The sequence below is a fragment of the Blennius ocellaris genome, assembly GCF_963422515.1.
Source record: "Blennius ocellaris genome assembly, chromosome: 7".
Taxonomy (NCBI): domain Eukaryota; kingdom Metazoa; phylum Chordata; class Actinopteri; order Blenniiformes; family Blenniidae; genus Blennius; species Blennius ocellaris.
Genome location: NC_137656.1, coordinates 10,819,696 through 10,842,077, shown reverse-complemented (window position 1 = coordinate 10,842,077; position 22,382 = coordinate 10,819,696). Strand labels below are relative to the sequence as shown.

At 40.4% G+C, this 22,382-nt stretch overlaps 1 protein-coding gene across 2 annotated transcripts in view; it reads right to left on the bottom strand.

The window, feature by feature from the left end:
• dock8 (dedicator of cytokinesis 8) overlaps positions 1-22,382 on the bottom strand; it is a 52,287-nt gene that overhangs the window by 25,917 nt on the left and 3,988 nt on the right. The window contains exons 2-19 of one of the 2 annotated variants that reach the window (XM_080499487.1): positions 18,153-18,252; positions 13,793-13,968; positions 13,372-13,443; positions 13,102-13,210; positions 8,923-9,132; positions 8,661-8,746; positions 7,933-7,999; positions 5,141-5,290; positions 4,739-4,819; positions 4,428-4,581; positions 4,188-4,324; positions 3,875-3,965; positions 2,712-2,874; positions 1,583-1,700; positions 1,244-1,314; positions 636-780; positions 416-517; positions 194-289 (exon numbers count right to left, since the gene is read on the bottom strand). In XM_080499487.1, the coding sequence (XP_080355613.1) occupies positions 194-289; positions 416-517; positions 636-780; positions 1,244-1,314; positions 1,583-1,700; positions 2,712-2,874; positions 3,875-3,965; positions 4,188-4,324; positions 4,428-4,581; positions 4,739-4,819; positions 5,141-5,290; positions 7,933-7,999; positions 8,661-8,746; positions 8,923-9,132; positions 13,102-13,210; positions 13,372-13,443; positions 13,793-13,968; positions 18,153-18,252 (2,128 nt within the window). Of the gene's footprint in view, positions 1-193; positions 290-415; positions 518-635; positions 781-1,243; positions 1,315-1,582; positions 1,701-2,711; positions 2,875-3,874; positions 3,966-4,187; positions 4,325-4,427; positions 4,582-4,738; positions 4,820-5,140; positions 5,291-7,932; positions 8,000-8,660; positions 8,749-8,922; positions 9,133-13,101; positions 13,211-13,371; positions 13,444-13,792; positions 13,969-18,152; positions 18,253-22,382 lie in introns of those variants that run through there. The other variant, XM_080499488.1, reaches the window with a different exon arrangement.

Sequence of the window (22,382 nt, the reverse complement as noted above, 5' to 3'; positions counted from 1 at the left end):
AGACAGAGATAAAAAGAAAAATAAATCTTCTGAGACACAGTTCATCTAGTGCTGCAGGGGGAGTGTGTGTGCGTGTGTGCGTGTGTGTGTGCGTGTGTGTGTGTGTGTGTGTGTGTGTGTGTGTGTGTGTGCGCGCATGCACGGCCAACAGAGAGCGGGTGTGTTGAACAGTCACTGTGTTACATTGTCTTACTTGTGTGTGCACAGATGAAACAGCCTGGACCTCCAAGTTGAAAAGTCCTTTGTGACTTTCCATCCACTTGACTGGAGGGACTTGCTGAGGAAGTTTCTACAACAAACAGAGGAAAACCACAATTGACCTTCTGTCTCGTTTGAGAACTGCATTTCTTCTTTATTCAGAAAAATAATGATCATTTAGATTTTTTAACGCATACATGGAAGAAGGCGTGAATACCTCAGGTGAATGCAGAGAATAGTTTACTGGCAGTCGCTCCAGGACAATCGGGAGACAGAACTGACCGGTCTGCAGCCGATCACTGTTTAGTATGGGCAGCCACTGAGTCAGAGGAAAAAAAGAAATCCACTGTATTAGTTAAGCAATGGTCATCCATTGTTTTTGCTTCAGTGCAAACATAAAAATGCACATTTGGCTCCTTAAGATAAAGAATTCTCACAGTGTAGCCGATGAGTGTCTCACAGCTCCCGCTCTGGTTCTGTTTCTGCTGACAGCTGATGTGGTAGAAAGTAAAGAGCAAGTGATGCCTGTCTGTGAGACGGGCTGGGAGAATGAGCTTTACTTCCTCATAGAAGTCTGGAGACCTATGAATGAGATGGGGAGGATGACAGACAGATAAAGTTAGAGATAAAGGTAGAGTTTGGAAGCAAAAAGAGGAAAAGCCAACAGAGGAGAGGGAGAGAGACGTCTAGAAGCAACAAAGACAACCCCAACTTCTAATATTCAACCAAAGTATTACTTTGTAAAACATTTTAGGAAGAAACTAAGATGAAACACAAGAAAACTCTATTAATAAAGCATTGTTTTAGTTCAATAATGGCATAACCATGATCCTTCCCACAGGATAGCATTTGTCAACTGAAGCCAGCACCAAATTTTAAGCTGAACATATTCATGGGTGTGCAGACTTGTGTATCCATATTTGTTTTCCGATGCTGGACAAGAACAAGACAATTGCACTGCTGTGGTTCAACATTCACTCTACTCATGTGACAAAAACAACCAATTGAAAGAAGTGCAATGTACAGCATAATAATGTGTACTTGCTTGTTATGGTAGGTAATGGGCGTGCAGACTTCATGTAAAAATTCAGGGCCACTTGATTTTCCGAAAATGACCTGAAAATAGACACAAAAATCAAATAAATACTTAACAATTACATCTGTGTGAACTTGTTTCTCTTAGATCCTCTCCAACACAATCATGCAGTTCCAAATGTTACCGTGTTGACCAAAAGTGTGATAAACAATGTATGCATCTATCAGTAATCAAATATGTATTTAAACACCGTATATCATGTGCTTATGCAATGCAACACTAAGCAAAGTGCATTATGGCTATCGCAACAATGCAGTGAATTGATGGATCATAAATGGCAGCACTCACAGGTAAAGAACAGCTGGGATCCTCTCCGCACATAAACTGGATTTTGATGGTGATGTTTCTTACTGACGTCAGTCTGTTGACAAAGTTGAGTCTCTGGGGGTAGACGTATATCAGGTTCCTACACAGATAAAGAATGGGAAAAAGACATCAACCATGTTAACTGTACATGATAGGTGTGGCAAGTAGTCATAGTAAAGTTTCCATTAGTTTGAGTCTGAGTGTGTTGGCATGTTCTCCATGTATATGTGTTCGATTTCTCTGTTTTTTCCCCACAGTCCAAAACTATTCATTTGAGGCTAATTGGCGACTCTAAAATAAAAGGATGGAATGTGTTTGTGTGTGACTGTGTGTCTCTCTGTGTTTGAAGTGGCGACCTGCCCAGGGTGGAGCCTTTTTTTCATCCAATGTCGGCTGAGATCAGCTCCAACCTTAAACTGGGTGAAGCAGTATCGAATCCAGAGGATGAATGAACTGAAGTAAATCAAAGCTGTTCCTCTGTACATCACTAGAGGGCACTGTCCATGCAGCAACGTCACAATCATCTCAGCAATCAGGTCACAGAAGTGTCAAAACAGCAAGTAGTTTGTTGTGGGGTTAAAGACAACACTGTGATCAGTTTAAAACCTGAAATACCAAGAAAATACCGTGCATTCCACGAGAGACTGCTGAGGAAACATCAGTATGTAATTTCCATGCACAGTACTTGTTCGCACATGTTTTGCTAATGACAAAACCCAGAGTGTTGTGTAGAGCTAAACCTCTTATACAGGCAGAGCCATTAGTGGTAAACTGGGAGGATATTTTGTAGGTAGTGAGGATAAAAATACAGAAACACCAAAAGGAGCAACACCACAAAGTAGTGTCAGCTCATGCGTGATAAGTGCTCTGTCCCTTTCTGTTGCCCCTGGGCTTTCAGGGAAATAAACTCTCTGTAGGAGCAAACAAACCTGTTCATACCTTAAGCCCAGTTTTTGAAAAGCTTGTTTGAGAAAGAGCAATTTTGGCTTTAAGCGTTTTTAAGTCTTTTACAATTGAAAACAAAACTTAAAACATTCAATAAACTGGTATTTTACGTCAGTGTAAACGGAGCGTGTGGTGTATACGTGATATCTTATGCAATCAAACCTACCTGTAAATGTTGTGAGGAACATAAACTTCACTGGAGGGGAACTCCAGCGCTTCTTTAATAGGCCGAATATTTTTCTCAGCAACAGGTATGAGTGGGATGAGCTCGGTGGACAGACATGCCAGCGGCGTGTCATGAACTGGAGACATGTCGAGTTTTATGCAACCTGGAAGAAGCAGCACAATTCATTTTGATGACAATTTGGAATTTCGTGATTAGACTGAGGCTTCAATATCTTGGCGATAATCAACACACAAACAGATAGATACCTTAATTTCTGTAAACCATAACTTAGAAGAAGCCAACAACAGGAAGGAGTGTTTTGATTTTACATGTGGCTTAGGTATAACACTACTTCTTTGTCAGTGTTTTCCTGAACTCTCTGAATGTTGAGTGCACACCCAGAGGGAACTCTAACTTTAGGGACGTCACTGCACCAGTGGCATTAGTTGTCTTGGGTGCAGTAACCTCATGTGTGGTTTTATACAACTAATGTAAAAAAATGACATCAAACTTCTCAATCATCAATGTGTTCATCCAATAAATTAGAATAAATAGACAAATTACAACAGGGGCAGCCATCGTGGTGCTTGAGGGCATCTGGTAGCCCTCAGAAACCACGTCTGAGTTTATCTTCTTAAAAATACAGTCAATGAAAACAAAATGTTTTGGAAAACTTGATTTTCACGTCCTAAAAATGTAATCACAGTCACTGTTTGACCAAAAGACTGTGCTCATTAGTTCATTTATTATGAAAGACACTCAGAATGACACAGGCCAAACATTTGAAAGCAATGTGTGTATGAAATATGCAAATCTAATCATGTCACTTAAAAATTATCGAAAGTACCTCCTTACATATTATAACAATTTCTTATTTATCATGGTTTATTTTGTTAATTTTGCTGTTTCATTGAGGGTATACCAGAAAAAAGGCAAGGGAGATGAATGTACATGATAATGTTTTGTTACTTAGTGCTAATAAAAGAAACATATAAAAAAAATTTTTTTTAAAGTACATAATTGATAGAATTGATTTTAGTCTAGAAATGGTGAATGACGTTGAATGAACTTTGAAAAAAGTAACCTTTGGCTTGATGCATTGGAAGCAGATCTCATTTTCAACACAGTTGATGGGTTCTGGTTGAGATGAATTTAAAAATTACCTGGTATTGTCTTGATTCTCCTTTGAGTGGAGGTTTTCTTTATGTCAGCCAGGAACTTCAGCAAGTCCTCATCACTGAGGCGATCTCCCTCCTAACAAAACACGTTTCGGATTAAAGATTTTTAACAGCAGCATTTTTCACAGTCATGGCTACATTACTAGAACCTGCTGGAATGCGTAACATTGCATTTTTGAAAAAAATTAAAATGAGTCAAGGTCAGACTGCAACCACCAGTCTGTTTTACTGGCTCCCATTCTCAAGAACATTTATGATGAGGTATGTTGGCCTCTGTTTGCGTGGGAGGCGGCCCAACCTGTTTGAAGATAGTGGAGATAGTGATGGTGGCAGGTTTGAAGACGGAAAAGTTGAAAAAATGTTCATCGATGGTACTGTAGCGTTCAGAGTTCCTCCTGGGAAGCTGCATTCTGCGGTCAATACTGCTGGATTTACCTGGAATAAAGGGTCTTATGTTTAAAGTGTCAAAGGATACCCTCATTTGAACGCAGTCTATGGATATGTACAGGAAGGTTCGTCGGGATTTCTCAGCACACACCTTTTATGCTATCTGAGTCTGGAGCGTCTATTGCAGCAGTGGAGACGACATCCATGACATTGACGGCTGCCCAGGCGAAAGGCATACGGTAGCGGCCCAACCTGTGGCAGAAAGCCTCGGCCTGACCTCTCAGCTTATCAAGCTTATCCTTGTTCTGGGGGGGGGTGACCAAAAAAAAACAAGCATGTAGAATATTAGCTTTCTTGAACTTGACACATTATCTGAGTAGAAAACTTGAGGACTATAAACAGCTCAGTGTGCAGAATATATCTCTATTAATACCTCTCGATATTAATGCTTTGTCACATTACCTTTGCTGAGTCACTTTCTCTAAGGTTCATGTAGGGGTCAGCACAGTCACTGATTTCTCCCTGCTGGAGGACCTTTTCAATCTGAAAGACAAACAGGAAGTGCACAAGTTTTCCGACAAGCTGAGCAGGTTTGAGCCTCCAAAGAAATCCTATTTTTCTGCGAGTTGGAAAACACCTATTTCAGAATAACAACAAGGCAAGTTTATACATGTTGTACATTACATATGCAATACAATTAAATGCTTTTACATCAATATCAAGACAAACAATACAAAAAAATATGAAAATTGAAGGCAAGTAGATGGAATGAATGAAGAGTTAAGTATTTACTGCCATGAGGAATTCAAGCAAAAACTTTTCTTTTTGGTAAATATGTATTGGTGCAAAAAACCCAATCTTTACCTTGATGACCAGGAATATGTCTGGGGAAGGGTAGGTGATGGAAAAGATAGCAGATCTTGCCAGGGTGGATTGATCCACTTGAGGAGTGTGAGATTTCAAGAAGTTTTTCAACTGCTCTGAGTTCAAATCACAGTAGAAGTTCTCCGATATCTAGAAGACAGAAAGGAAAGTGAGTATTTTTGGGATTTCAGCACATCATAAATGCAAAATATCACTCCAGGTGTTTTTTTTTTTGTTGTTTTTCTTTCCCAAGTAACAATGAAAACAGTTCAGAGGTTGACTGTAAACCAAATCCCTTTGCTTCACTCTCCTGCTTGTCTAACACACCTCCCTAATGACCTCAGGCTAGGAACGCAGCCACATGTCCTGATCTGGCCTGGCCTGGCCTGGCGAGTGCCATGTGATCTTATTCACTGCAAGCCATCCATCCATTCTGCTCACCCCACAGGACCATTACTAGATTGACCACACCAAAGACCCAGAGGAAGCAAAAACCTGTTCAATATAATAATAAAGCCAGGAACAATGATCAGATTACACATAGAAACAAAAACTTCCTCCCTGATGAGCTAGTTTTATTGGATTTTGCTCACGGTTGTGTCACATACTGGAAAGCCAATGCCCTGCGTGGATTGTGTTATGGAAATGACCCCTTTCAGTTTAAAAAAAAAAAAAAAAGCTTTTCAAAAGGCTACAGTGGAGGAGTCGACCTCCTCTCGTCGCATGACTTCTTGGAATCGTGGAAGTGAGTTCTCAATAATCAAAGGCTGGTTGACCTATGTAGCAGCTCATCATCATCATCTTTTCAAAATGAGCAAGCATATGGGACAAAGGACAAGTGATTATTGAGTAAATCACTATAACTTTCACTCGTGAAACATTTAAAGCAACATTTTGATAGAAAGTGACAAAAGAAATATGACAACCCTCTCTTACTGAACATTTTTTGAATACTACAAAGGCCACGTGCCTCATTAACTACTTCTAATGGGGAACAACAAATTAGCGATGGCATGACATGGTCTCAGTGAAAGGTTTCAGGGCAGACGTTAGGGCTTTCCCAAGAAATATAGCTGAAAATAGCAAACTTTGTATGAGCACGAAATATCTCATCAACATGGTAGATTATTTTGTCATTCATTTCATTCTCTCAGTGGACAACAGCTACAGCTGGGTGATACAATCTTGTGAAGTCACGAAGAAAATAGTACGACAAGTTTAGAATTGCTTGCGTGTGTACTCTAAAACCTTTGTCTGCTCAAAGCCAAGATTTTCATATCATAAGTTGGCCACTTGTTGGGTCAAATCCTGCGTCAGCACCTTGGCTGATGGACCAAAGAGACCTGATTAATAACGGGAGAATTGCATGGAATTATTTGAACATCTGCTCCACATTTCACAGATGTGAAACAACAGAACTGATGTGAAGAAAAACAAACACAGATATAGCAACGCATTTTTCACCATACATAAGAGGCAGCCATGTGGGATGCAGGGAAACCGGATAAGGAACAGAGGCAGCTCAAAAGTGAAAGAAAATATGAGGAAACATTTTGACGGACAGAGAGCAAACATACAGTAAAAGGGGGAAGAGCTGGGGAATAAATGGGTCAGCAGCTAATGCTTCACAGTTCCACTCTAATCAAATGAAACTGCCCAAAACAAGCCTGACAGCTTCCTCTTCACTAAGACAGAGATAGCCTTCATGGCTCTTTGACAGCCTTCCTCTGTCTCTACTCAATGGAATAGGGAGCAAATTGTATTAACGAACCTTCATCGGGGAGCATCTCTCAAAAATAGTTATCTTAAGAAAAATATATTGTGACAAGGGCCGACTGTAGCTTTGTTCTTGATGTCTATCATCAGAAGCAAGCTAAATTAAATCTATGCGACATATCAGTGTAAGTGTTTGTACAATAACTTTGATGCTGTGACTCCAACAGAAAATCTTACAGCCATTAGTCCACAGTAGAAGGCTCCAGGCCAGTACTGAGGAAAGTGCAAGCTTGGTGGCTGAAGCCCCGTGTCATCCCAGAGATCTGCGATAACTTAATCCTTCCAGCCCTTTCACCCAAAAAAAAAGTCCCCAGCTGTGTAAGTCCACAGAAAACACGCAAACAGTCACGGGTCAGATCGACTGATGCGGGGAATATACTGGGCGGCATTAGTTGTTACAAAACCAAACAAGACAACCCCCATCGGCATAAAGATGTGAGGATGAGGAGACATAAAACCTTGTAGATTACGCTGATCCCTCACTAGCATGCAGACTGCTGAAAGAAACGACAAGACCTCCCAGCATCCACAGGGAACGTATGAATCTCAAGTACTATCATGAAACATTGATTTGACGTAAAGTATATCATTTATTAAACTGTTGGAGTCAGTATAGCTCCTGGAGGCAATACAGATAAAGGATCTTAAACAGTATTAGAGCAATTAAGGGTTTTTGCATATCTTTTTGAATTAATTCAAAACACATTATGATTGTGCCTAAAGATTGTATCATTAAACTTCAGAAGTAGTTTCTTAAATTAAGTTTATCTGCAAGGTAAATAGACAAAGTTTGGAAGAAAAATTTTTGTATGTATAAATCCTTTTCAGGAATGGCTCGCAGCTGTGCAACAGTGAGTTTCAAAATCTGTCACAATCGACCACTAAAGTGACGTTTTATGCTATTGTATTTCAAAATGCTCCATCATGAGCTCAAGAAATAAGAAGTCTCCTGTGACAACACAAAGATCTGCTCTGACTTTGCTTATGCCATTTGTGGAATTGAATGTTTGTCTTACCTTTTTCTTCTCTTTGAGGTCATACAAGGCCATGGTGGCAAATATGGGCTCAATGTCTATTTCAAACCTATGGGGTCAAGAGAAGCAAGAATGGTGATTTAAGTCTTTAAAAAAATTCAACATCAGCACTGGGATTCCAAGTTATTCCTGTAAAATACTGTTATAAAGAGAAGTAACCAAATGCACTTCAGTAAGTGATGACATGTTTGAACAGAGGGAAAAAGAATAAGAACTGAAGCTGCCAAACCATCGCAAGCGGGGAAATCAGCTCAACTAAAACATTTGGTAGTTGGACGGGCTGAACAAGAACGAGGAAGATCAAAAGGGTAAAACGGACAAACTCTGTGAACTGCGTGTGCATGTGTGTAGAAGAGAAAAATGACAAAATCCCGCAGAGAGAGGGAGAGACAGATTTTCTGGAGAACAACCAGCACTGCACTCCTCCACCCTCGCACACTGCTCATGTCAGTCAATGCATGCCTCTTAGAGACGAGTCTCTTTCGTCATGACCACACAACAGCGTACTGTATGGCGGGTGCAACACAAAAGGTCATCTTCATCTTCGGCTTCATCTTTAAAAACAGGATGGGGTAAGGGGGAGGGGGTGTTTGAATATTTTACATTTCAACTACTGGCTCCACGTCCAACCTCTAAGACAAACAGAAACCAGCTGTATAAGTTATAGAACGATTCATCCTTCTACTACATAATGAAAATGGATGACATACTTTATGGCCTGGCATCGGACCAGGATACGTTCTCCAGTGTGTTCTTTGGGGCAGTCAGGAATGGGCCGGATTTCTACCGCATCTTCCTGGAAGACAAATGCGAAAAAAATGTCAAATTTCAAAAGAAGGCAGAGGATTTTATATTAAAGAAACATACTTGATCACACAATACAAACTATGAATTGATGGAACTCTATTCATAAATCTTTCAACACATTGGAAAATAATTCTAAATTGAATACAACATGTGAGGCTGCCTCACCTCATCAACAGGCGGGTAGAGAGCAAAGAGCTCGGGGTGTCTGTTCCCCTGCCGTGCTTCTTGATTGAAGCGGTCCAGCTCCTCGTGGCTGCTGAAGGCCGTCAGACCCTCCACCCGCTGGTCTGGGGTCAAACCCCGCAAGTTGAAGTCAGAGGAGGTCAGCGTGCGACCGGAGTCATCACTCAACCCTGCTAGAGTTGGAGACTTAACCTGGGGCGAGAGAGAGAGAGGGAGAACAGGCATGATGGTGGTGTTAGGGGTGGGGTCGTACAGAGAGGAAAGCAGAGAAGAGTGAGAGAAATACATGGATGAGGAACAAAACAGGGTAATACATTCTTAACAACTGATATTTAAACAAAGCTTGTTCAATTTTCAGTTGAAATACTATCATTAGATAAAGCTGGAGGGAATTGGAAAAGCAAACCATATATTTCATCAATGAAACATCAGTCCAATTTGTTCAATAACTGAATAATAAAGACTGAATTTTTAATACAGTTTATGTCGTCGGTAGAAACGACGACGACCCTACAGGCATCCAGGCAGTCTAGACAGTTTTGGCCTGGAGACAACAAGAGTCCCTTGTGTTTTCTTTCCTGTGCAAGGCCAACATCAAGAACAAAATACAGCATATGTTCACCGAATGTTCAGTCTATGTCACAGCAGGTGTCTCTATCAAAAACATGTGTCACTTTAATACATTTTTTAAGTGGAATTTCTGGATTGGCAGAAAATCTGAGTAGGAAGTACATATAACTGCGTTGTATCAATAGCATACAAATGAACCTGTCGAGAAAACCTGAGGTAAACTATGGATAAAAATAGAAAAGAGAAGTGGTCCCTGGGTAAAACCTTGGGAAACTTGAATTTACGGTCATGGTCGATAGAAATATATTTAATATAATGAGAGATGATCTAGCCAGCTAAAACAAAGGAAGGTTGTGCTGACACACTGCCACAGAGCTACAAGTTGTAGAAAACCAGGTTTCCAGATGCTGAATATTTCTTTATTTATACAAGCATGAAAATAGGCAACTATTTAAAATTATACATAAAAATAACAACTTCTTGTGTGGCATCAAATGAGATCACAAGCATCATATCTATATTTTACAGAACCCACAAACTTCTCGTATTGAGGTGAGAATTGCGGACCATGTGTAAATATTTATCAGAAATCTCAAATTAAAACCACTTAAATTACTCATTGCTCATGGGTACAAACACCTGTTAGCAATAGTATTTTAGAAGTTAAAACACATTTAGCTACTCATCCTTCCACACAAAATCCCAGATTTCAATGATTTTCTCTGTTTCCTTCTATTGAGCCCCACAGACTTCTATCAGTTTAAACTGGGTTTGCACTGTTTAAACTGTTACATTAACAAGGACACATCCTGGATTTAAATTTGAACTCTGTTGGGGAATGACACAAGATGTTGAAAAAAAACAAAAAAAAACAATGTATTAAAAATATCAATAAAATGAATAGGTTTGTTAGTGTAGCCAAGACATCAGATGGATTTATTCAGACTCTGCTACAGGGCATGACATACAGTCACTGCTTCCATGATGCAATGTGATTTGAGCGGCCTCTCTTGCCACCATGCTCTCCTCGTCTCTTTAACTCACATCATCCATCAATCTTATATCCGTACTCTCACACCACAGGCTAGGACTGACCGTGCTGCCACCCTGGTGAAGCGTCACTCCGCTGAGGCTCCGGGAGACCATAGCACCCTGATCCCAGGGCCATTGTTAAAGTGGATCGGACCACAGAGGAGAGCTATTAAGTGCTGAGGGACAATAGTGCCGTTCTTCCTCTCTCCGTCACTCTCTTTCTGGCATGCAGATCATGGGAAGCCCGAAGCGATAATGAGGGCCCTTTGGTTTGGGTGATTAAACAGAATTGGCAGGGATGTGGGGGAAATTGAGGAGGGGGCTGCTGAGACCGACTGGTGAGGAGTCTGGTCCAAAGGTTGGGAGTAATGCTGAGTGGGACTAGGATTGGCTGGGACTGCCCGATTCTTGGAGCGAGATTTTGGATCACTATGAAACAGAGCAGCAAGAGCAAGAGCAGTGAGGGACGATGGGAAATTGGCCTGAAACAATGTTGAGACAGGGGCAGCATTGAAAGCAAGGAAGGGGATATTTAAAAAGATGTCAAAGCTCATTTTACAGACCATCAAAAAAGTAAAGGAATTTAGTTTTCCAAGAAAAATTTAAACATAAAGCAGGAATATGTTCTGGTGAAACAGAGGAACCATGGACTACAAATATGCACGTCAACATTTCTGAACATTAATTCAAATGCATGTAGTGTAAGTAGATTGTATGATGTAAACTGTACTTAATTAGGAGGAAAATCATAAACTAAAAATAATACAAGTGTCCACAAATACTACTTAAGTACACTATTGTTAGTATTTGTGATTTGTTACTTCCACCCCTGTTAAACATACAGTCAGTGAAATCTAATATTGAAAAGTATTTTAACATAAACCAGGCTCAGTGATGTAAAAGTCCCACTTCTACAGTGAAGAAGACTGATGGAAAAACAAGACACCACCTCACTCTAGCACCCCCCCCCCCCCCCCCCCCCCCCAGATATTTGCACTCAGCTTGAAATCAGTATGTGCAACCATGCTGCTCCCACTGAAATGTCTTCCGTGACAAAAGAGATTAGGAGTGCAGGACATTTGCATCCAAGGACAAAACTGAAAAAAAAGGATATCTTACTTGAGACAACTTAGTTTTGAAGTTGCTCATTCCTGCAATTAGGTGTGTTGATTTATTTTGCTTGTTTTTTTCCCCCCCAGAGGATTTCAGATACCACACCACTCAGACACTATGCTTTCATAGTGGAGTCATTTTTTTTTTAGTGGAGATCGTTTTCTTGACCGTACTGGCAAGGACCAGGCCATGTCTCTGAGAAATGGATTGGACAGAGATTTGAAAACATGTGTCTGACGAGGTCCGAGTGTGTTTAATCTGCCACTGTCTCATCTCTGACAGCCCTCAGAACATTCATTATGTTAATTTAAAAAAGAAAAAAAAAATGACATGCAGATATTTTGTGTGCTTTCATTTGTATGACCTGTGATTCAAACAAGACTCTTTGGAAAACGTCTTGTAAAAAGTTTCTTGCCATTTTTCAGATTAGGAGATCTGCTGTCTATATCTTTACATAAGAGAACGCAGTGAGGATGTGATGGGATCAGCTTAGCTAAGCACTAAGACTGAAAGCAGCGGGAAACTGTTCGCCTGGCTTTCAGAAATCCACCCGTCAGCCTATCTAAAACATATTCATTAAAAATTATCTTTATCCTGGATTAGATTGTGGTGTGAGGTGGAAAACCAGGCTTACTCGTATTAAATCTTTAACTGTCTGTTAAACAGACGCACCAAATATATATTTGACAAATCTATGCAGGTATCGATACTATTTGGACTTTCAATGGAGTAAAATGTCAGATGAATTCCAGCATTTTCTTAAAGGAAATCGAAGATGGAAAAAGTGGAACAACTGTTTTAAAATCAATCAAATGCTTTATTAAATCTGCTATCTATTTGTTTATTGTTTCTCTTTTTACAAGCTTAAAGCCAGGAGACTTTACCAAAGCATACTGTATGCAGAATCAAGTTTGATAGCTCTGGATATATTCCAAACTCATCCTATATACGAGATCCACTAACAACAATTGTGTCAGTTTTTAAAGAGAATTACAGATTATAAATCCTCATGATGGCCTGACTTTGAAATAAATGAAGCACATTGCATAAGCTCCCAAGATTTAATTATATAAAGTTCAGTTCATTTCTTTTTCCACCTTCTGCACACATCTACTTCTTCTTTGAGTCAAGGGGAGGACTCATCAGGTGAAACCAACTAAGAGCATCAACTATGAAACAGTTTCTGAATAAAAATAAGGCATTCAAAAAAAGGTATGAGGCTCAACATAAAACAGTGTTGATACACAACTTGCAGACTTGCTCTACGGCAGTGAGACGCGTTTGAAGAGTCACACAGGACAGAACTGTTTGAAGTGTGAATAAGTGAGGAATTGTTCCAGGGTAGCAGACTGCACGCCACACTGCACAAGAGCAGCTCTGAACAGGACTTTTTTTTTTTCTTTAAAGGAGGCTCCTTTACAGAGGGACTGTATTTGTATTCCTTACTGGCTTGTCTTGGTCTTCTGGCTGAACATCTGACTCAAACGTCTGTTTCCGAAGAAGTTTATGAAGGCCGGCTCGCTCTGAATATGCTCCCCAGCCATCCCCCTGGCACCTTCATATACACAGACACACACACACAAACAAGTCAAAGTCCATAAACACATGCAGAACAGACGTGTGTATTATACGTAAATCACCCTCTGATAATCAGACTCTTATGCAATATATTCACAATGTAAGTGCGTGTTTGAAAGAGAGTAGAAGGGGATTTACCTTCTGGTTACGACAAGCCACGGCTGAGTGTAGCTGTCTACACAGTCTCTGACATGTGGATCCAGCTCCACTCTAGAATGCGAGTGATGACAAATGATGGCAATTAGCAGACATGCATACCAATGTTCAGAGATTATTAAAAACCTTAGATTCTTCTCTTATCTACATCTACACCTCATGGTCAACTTGATGGACTAATGAATGTTTTGAATGAGCTCAGATAACACAAAGTGATGAACAGCACGGATCTTGCCAAGTAATATTACTCCCAGCCACTTTTTGACTTCACTCACTGAAAACACTATTGCTTTCAACCACATTGGCATTTCTCTGTTTACCCAAACAGTTTTGGTGGAATTAATTTAGAAAACAACAACAACAAAAACACTTCCATGAGGTTGTTCGTCAGCCTGTAACCCACCCGTCCTCTGGGACAGAGTGTCGAATGGTGCGACACTCTTTCTCCACCTGCTCCACCTTCAGGTCATCATCAGGAAAGTCCCCGAGCTCCTGCATCAGTGACGAGTCTCCACTTCTCAGCTGTGACATCAGGAACTCCTCCAGGTCTAATGGCTCGACCGCTTCATACGCCGGCGGCTGAAGAATCGAGCAAAGATTTGGGTCATCAAACACCTATATTATTCTGTATATTTCGACAAAATACTAAGCAAATAATCAAAGATCCCCAAAGGCACCTCTTATCATGTTTCCTTAAAAACTGTTAGAAGGGAAATCTGAATCTGAATCAGTTTGATTGGACAGGTATGTTTAAATGGAGTGAAGGTAAGTTTGTTTATCAAATCCATGAAATCAAAAGAGGAAACACTGTGAGGGAAAAAAATGGAAGTTTGGACAAAATATGAATCATGACTACCTGGCTTGGAACAAAAAACAGAGGAGCATACATAAATAGAAACTGGAACAAACTGCCCTGTCAGAGACAGCCAAGTGTGTGTGTGTGTGTGTGTGTGTGTGTGTGTGTGTGTGTGTGTGTGTGTGTGTGTGTGTGTGTGTGTGTGTGTGTGTGTGTGTGTGTGTGTGTGTGTGTGTGTGTGTGTGTGTGTGTGTGTGTGTGTGTGTGTGTGTGTGTGTGTCTATTTTTAGACAGAAACTCACAAGCTACAGCAGATCAAAGGCAAAGCTATAATCACTTTAATGTACACGACAAATAAGCTGAGGTTTTTATGAGTACGTCTATTAAACAGAGGATGTTGTTGAGAATACACAATGCAAGACAGTGAAACAAGTCTGTTTCAGGGCCCCAATGAGAAGGAAAAAAATGTGCTTTGTATCATTTAGGAAAAAATGAAAACAACGCAAACGCACATCTTTTTGTGGTGCCTGATCAGATATGCCTGAAAACATAAAAACCTGCATGGAGCAGGTGTCTTTGTGATGAAGAAAAAAATGTCAGAAAGCTGGGCGGACCTCCAAAGTGATTATAAGGAGCTGATTTCAGAAAAATCTTTCCAACACAAACCATAACATACTGCAAAATATCAATAATAACTAATTATATTATCCTGGCCGTCTTTTTCATGGTTTGCAATGCACATATCTTCAAAGAACTATCGAAGCTTAGAATTGTGCACACTGTCCAAATAAATGAACATATACAGGTAGTTTGTGAAAACTAAACATGAAAGAAAGTGTGTGTGCCTTACAAAGAGGAAATAAAGAAAAATAGATCCACCAACAGCCACAGCCTTGTGCAAAGGCAAGGTAATAAGGACACACAACAGGAAGAGGTGGAGATACCAGGTGTAACAACATGACTCACTCCTGTACTCAACTTTTAAAAGCAGAGCAAATTCCATTTGCCTTTGGACATGTTTTTGCACATCAATTCTCCCTAAGGGATATTATTCTTTACCAGGCACTTTAGGATATTGCGCCACATGGTTTGGTATTGTGCATAGTTTCTATGCAACACAGAAGCAAAGAATCCATGGAAAAGTAAGTAGGAGCTAATGTTTTAAATGGCTATTTTTATCTCTTATCTCTATAGCATGAATGAAATCCTCCACTCCCTCCATCACGTAATATTACTACACTCACAGCATTCACTCTACCCTGTGTAAACGTCTGTGTGCCTGTCTCAAACTTCATGCATTGACTGCAGCATAGACTCCTTTTTCTTGTTTATTAAAGGGGGCTAACAAAACCCAATGAATGCAAATCTATGCATGCCTGTGATCAGTGCCGGCTGCTCTGTGGAGTCAGAGGAGCCACCATGAAAGTGGCTCTTTTCACCAAAACAACATCAGAGCAAGTCTTTATTTTAAAACTTACTGATAATGATAGTTTTACAACAATTTATGACAGCAGGGTTAAAAGCCAACAAGCGTATTTTACAGTTTGCTGTATTTACTCTTGGTTGTTTTGAACAAAGCTTCTCAATTTCAATACAGTTTACATCTGTCAACATCACTTCCGTCAATGTGCATGCTCACAAACAAGCCCAGATAAAACACGCACCCAATACAACCACATTAAACAGGAGGCACAGCATTCAAGTATAGTGATAATCTCATTATCAAGTTCTAATACATAACTTGAGCACTCAAAGAAACAACACTGACTTACCCTGCTGAAAACTTAAAACTGCACATAAAAAGGAACCGTCTAAAATGGCGCACCCCGGATACGGAAACCTGCAGCGTGCAGCAACTGACGCCGAGTGATTCTGGAGGTGACCAACCTGAAACCCTGAATGCAGATCTTCTTTAAAATGATGGTGATACTTCTGGAGGTTGAGAACTTCAGCAGAACTGAGGCAAAACCGGCAGCATCGTGAAAAGTGTTAACCGGCGTTGAGAGCCAACGTTTAAAATGAACGCGACTGCTTCAAACCACAAAAAGGGTTGAAGGCAGTTTGGCGCTTTGTAGTTCACAGCTGAAACAAATAGACCACAAGGCATTAAAAGGAAGTGACAACAGCGACGCGTCCCTCCATCAACGGGTGTTTCGCCACACAGGAACAGAAACTACAGACACATACGTATCTGCATGCTGCTGATACATACACAGTGAAGTGGCACCGAACAAATTCGTGAAAAGCACATGCGGATTTTGCTTTTAATCTCTTAATTTGTGTATCCAAAAGAAAGTATAAACCATAAATCCAAACAGTGACAATTAACATAACAGCAACAACCATCCCACCATCAATCCCTGTGGTAGACACTGAATAATGTGAAACTATCATCCCAGAGATTATGGTATTAAAAGGCATCTCCTGCATCCCAAATCCGGACATATTAAAGATCTGCCGTAAGCTGCAAGGTAAGCAGGCCCCATCCAGTGTTTGTCAGTAGCCAAAGCAATGACCCATTTCCCAAGCAGGTTAGAGATTAACCGTGTTGCATGCCGCAAGCTGGGGTGGGATGCATGGCACAAGTACTTCTCCTCAAACCCTGTCAGCTGACAAGCTCAAGGATCATCGCTGGAAACGTATCAAAGGGCTCCAGCTCAGTCGCTCATACACAAAGATACGTCAAGAGACTTAGCACCTAACAGCTTTAGACAACTTTAACTGAGAGAAATGTAGGACAGCAAAGAGATACAGGGAGAGGAAATGTGAGAGAAAAGACAAAAATAGAAAAAAAGCAGGAAGACTTGAATGCAGAAAGTATGAAGCTGGGAAGCAGAGACAGAGGTTCAGAGGGTAGCGCTGACAGAGCCTAGTAGAGTGTAGTAGGAACAAATCCCTGCAAAGGATTACTGTGCATCATTCTGTCTGCTTGCTTAAGAGAGCAGAAATCAACTCTTAACTGACTGCCAGGCTTCCCGCCGAAGAGGCAAGAAAACAACTTGTCATAATGGCATTCAATCCTCTCCAGAAATTAAGAGATACGAGCTTTTCCAAATCATGTTAAGCCAAAGGCTGCTTTCAACAAAAGCATATTAATCCTCGGCTGAAAAGGGAACAAAAATTCTTCCGCTGCTGCAAAAAAGAAAGACTCAATAAAACCAGAAATCCCAACAGCTGCCTCTGCAAAAGCAGAAACTTAGGTCGTAGCAGAATTTCTAGTATTCAAAGGAAGGCATTGAAAAGTGGACACCTTACTGATTCGAACGTTCTCCAACCTAATGACAGCAAAGAGGATGCGAGGATGAAACGCTTATAACCATTTTGTGGCGTAAGCACAGACACTAAAGCTGTGTGAGTGCTGCATTAAAAAAAAAAAAAAAAAAAAAAAACACTGTTCTGGCCATCATTCCTTTATACATCTCCCAGTCCATTTGATTCAACGTAGGCTTTTGGAAAGCACAGTGCACCCGGGACAGGTTGCTGGTCCGTCACAGGCCAAACACCAAGAGACAGACAGATTCACATTCCCACCAATGGGCAATATGGAGACGTCATTTCACCTGACATGCACATTTTCGAGCTGTGTCTGGAAATTTGAGGAGGTGGAGAAAATAAACATACAGGAAGAACATGCAAACTCTATAATGACAGGCAACCTAGATTCTTTTTTTCCCACTATGACTAAAACCACCTCACCTGTGAACATGTTGTAATATTTTTCAAGTTGTTTTTTTTTATCCTGTTGATCTTTTAATGTTTGATTTCTATAACCATTAACAGGGTAATAAATAAACAATGTCACACTGCATACATTCCTGACATAAAGCTGCCTGCAGCTGGTGGGACATGGTGACTTAAGGGCAGCTGCAAATCCACTTAAAGTTTGGGTAATGTGACAGCTTTCCTGCGAGGTAGAAATCATTAAACCTGAGAAGCCAATGTAATCTTTTTATAGAAGTAAACTCACCACAGTGAGGCACACTGTGGCCGAGGCGTTGGAGCTGGTCCGGCTGTGTTGCAAGGCATGGTTCCCACTGAAGTGCCGCCTGATTTCCGCAGAGGAGTGCCTGAAAAAAACATTGCACACACATTTAGGAGGTTTTGTGGTTCAGCGGCCGAGAACAACAGACCAGAGTGCAACATTTTATGTGCTGTTTGAAAGTCAATGTTTGTTTTCTTTCTTTAATTTCTACAATCTCATGTAACGCCAAAGTCCCACCAACACACACATACTGGATTTTTTTTTTTTTTTAATGACAGACGCAACCCTAATTCAGCTATTGTTCCTCGTCAGTTTGAATTGGTCAGCCATGGGGATTCCATTCAGTCTATTGTTCGCTCTTTACAGCAGCAAGTCTCCGCTGGCTGTGTAAAAGCTTTGTCATGCCACCAATACAGGCAGCGGGCTAAATATGTTGTCCCGATTTAAGGATCAGACTGAGCAGAAAATCATCATGACACAAGAAGAGAGGTATTCAAATACATCCAGTAGATTATAGTTTATCTTTGCAATCGTGTCTGCTTGGCTGTAACTTTCTCTCAAAAAAAAGAAAGGAGAGTAAAGAACTGCACAAACAAAGAGAGTGCCCCAATTTGGCCACATTGCAACTTTGAGCTGACGCACTGCCGATTTCTTTGTAATTAATCTACCATATCACTGGAGCCTGGCCAATCCCGACACAACCACTGCTGTATTCGCTGCAAAAGACCAGTTGATTGTGAATGTGTGTATTTTCACCTATGTTCAGTGTTTTCGTCAATTTCACATGCAATCCTGCATGTGCAAATGTCAGAAAGGGTTTATTGTGACACTGCCACACAGCCAACACTTAGAGGGGAAAGAATTAAGCAAATGGGTCACATTCTCGGCTGCTTTGCCTGTAGTCAATCTCATGGGTTCATTCATTCCCTGTGGCCACTGTTGCAACATCCTTGCTACTAATTATCACCAAAAACCAACAAACATTCAGTGAGGGAATGCCAGCATGTCAAACCCCTTTAAGCTAGAGTCAAATCATATGTGACGACTGCAAGTGAATGAGCCCAAGATTGTGAAATAAGCAAAAAAACAACTTGCTACTATGTCGGTTCTACGTATGTATTTCTGGAATATGGTTTACCATACCTTAGCAGAACTGACTTTAGATATTCTGTTCACAACATTTCCCCACCCACTGTCAATCATAAAACATGCCGAATCAATACAATATCTCAATGGCAGAAATAGGGCCATGGCATGGGTTGGAGAAGAGTAGACAAATTTACACAAAGAGCAAAGTCCAACAATGGAGCAGAGTTTTACTTAAAGCTGCTAAACTGTTTTTAAAAAAAACACAAGAGACAGCTCTAAAAGGAACCACTGCGACATGAATCGGTGAATGTGATTATCAATGTCAATTGCTTTATGGGCTGCCAAAACAGTGGAGAACCTCGACATACCGTATGTAAAGTCCATTTAACATACATACTCCCACACCCGACTGCTGCACAGGACCGCACGGATTATGCAGCACTGACCTCTGAACATATCTGTTGTAGTTGGAGTATATTTGCACTTTGGTTATCAGGGGAACTCACAAACAGACTCCACCTTACACCTGCACACTAACAAACCCCAGACCCCCACACCAACTTCCCAAGCTAATAATGTCCACGGGAAATGTGCTGAGTTACTGTACTTGGAATGACTCAAATCACATAAGCTCATTGAGCTTAAAGGGGCTGTAGGTAAGAAACTAATGCTCCAGAAAGCTTTGTGTCAACAAAAGGCATAATGCAGCACAGAGCTCCAACATGACTTCAGTTACCTGTAGAAAGGCTGACACTAGCTTCTGACGACTCCTCGCTGGACAAACTGACTTCACTTTAAACAGAAACAACGCTGCGGTTAAGATTTTTACATTTTCACATTATAAATTGCTGATTCAACTACGCTAGAACACAAGACGCAGGTCAATGGTAATGGCAGTTGGATTAGTCTATGCCAGAATATAAAATCTATGCAAAAAAGCATGAAGTCTGGTGGGAGTATTAACTTTGTATCCAAGACAATTTAAACCCTGTAAAACCCCCTCGTAAACACAGCTATAAACAACCATGCCCTACCCATGTACATAGACTGAGTCCTCAACCATCTTGTCACTCACATGTGCTCGCCCTTCTATGTTTGCCATTGTCAAATGTATCAGACAAAGCTTATGTAATCCTTAACATAAAATGTACATAAAGTACAATTCTCATGTGCACACACGGGAGTGCTGACTTACACTCACTGGCACACATTGAGGGCCAATCTATAAAAAGGTTGGGCAAGTAAAATAGTAATCAGCTCTTGCCAGCAGGGCCAAGCAGACATTATTTTAACCACTGGCAGACAAACAGCTTGTCACCTCAGATAGCATCTGTCCCTCTCTTTAACAGACAAAGGATGTGTTTTGGCAACCTTTTGTCACATAAAGCCACTGTTGGGAGTGATACAAAAACAGAGCTTTTGGTTTTTGGTCATTTTGGCAAAATAATACCAAAAGCAGCCAGAGTTACAAGCCGAGCCCAAAGTGACGTCTTTACCATTACTTTTTTAAAGAAACCATAAAAGACACCAGAAGAATTGATGAACCTTGTAGTGCCGCAGACCAGAGACAACTGTCAACATCACTCCATAAGTAGTTGAGAAGAAAAAAACCCCACCTGAAGTGACCCGTTATCAAGAAAGTTGTTATTGAAGTGAGAACATGAACACATGAGCAACACAGCTGATGCTGCAACTCTATTGAGCAATGCCTGAGGGACTCCCGAAACTCTGAAAGAATTCAAAAAGCATGTGAAAAGCTCTCATCGACTTCTAATAGTAAAACCAGTATTCAAGAGTATTCATAAATCCCAAACTACTTCCAGAATGAGGAGTGGTCCACGACGCATGTGAATGTAGTTTACTTCCAAAATTCATGGAAGTTATCTCATAACTGTGTGGGTAAGCATGGGTGATTGTGTTTCACTGTCATAAAACTGTAACAGACTGGCAACCGGTCCAAAACGCATCAAATTTTTTGCTAAATTTTTCCAAAATAACCCCAGTGCAAATTAAAGCAGCGCCTGTTTTTATATCTCAACTCTTTCTCTGACCTAACGTCTGTGAGTGAACGCATACTTATTGTCACTACACAATATGTGTAAAAGCCTCAACATTGAACTCAATGACGAGAGAATCCTCTCAAAATGTTCATTATTCCGTATCTAACGGTCAAATTGTTATTGAGAAAGCTTTGTCTTTGGCGAATCCAAAGCCTCAGGACAACAATCAGCTTTTTAATGAGATATAATTAGAATAAGTTGTCGGCATTGATGAGAAAGATGCTATTAAAACGGCTGCTCCCAAGAAGTCCACATGGAGCCAGAATTACTGGTGACAGCCAGCAGCAGCTATAAATCAGAGCTGATGACAGATTAGGCACGCTACTGAAACCCACCAAGACTCAGCACATTTTACAGCACTGCGTCTCCTATTGTTGGCAAGCAAAGGAGCTGAAATCACAAATCATGTCTTGTTGATGGAACACAGCAATTAAACCATTAATATGTTGTGACAAAGCAGTAATCTGATGATTATTGTAAAAAAAAAAAAAAAGCCTAAATATGTGAGTGCTTTTACTAAGTTATAGAGTGATGTTGAGAAGGAACTACAGCAAAGTATGGTTAAGTATGTCAGATTTTATTTATTGAAATTGGTGATTGAGCAATATAGGATCTGAAAAACACTTTTGACTGGTTGTTTGTGATGTGTTGTCTGTCAGTCCAATTGTGCTGCTGAATCTTGTTTGGCTGAAATGACACACACTCACTTGAAAAAAAACTGTACTTTAAAGAATAAAACCTTCCATTATTTACAAATTTCAATATAATGCAAGCAGGTAAAAAGTGTTCAAAAAAGATGTGTGTGATTAGCAAGATGAAGACTGTACTGAACTGTCCTTTATTTAATATTTCCATTTAAACACATCTCCACATTTTCTGTGACAATCAGTCTTGGACATATAACACTTGTTTAAAGTTGACTCAATTGCAGATTAATTTTCCTCATAGTTGAATAATGGAAAAATGTTAAAGATGGCCTCAAATTCTAAAAAGTAGCAACAGAATTTCTTCTGAAGGCCTCAGAAAACTCTTCACCGCTTGGTGTGATGACTGGAAATGAACATGC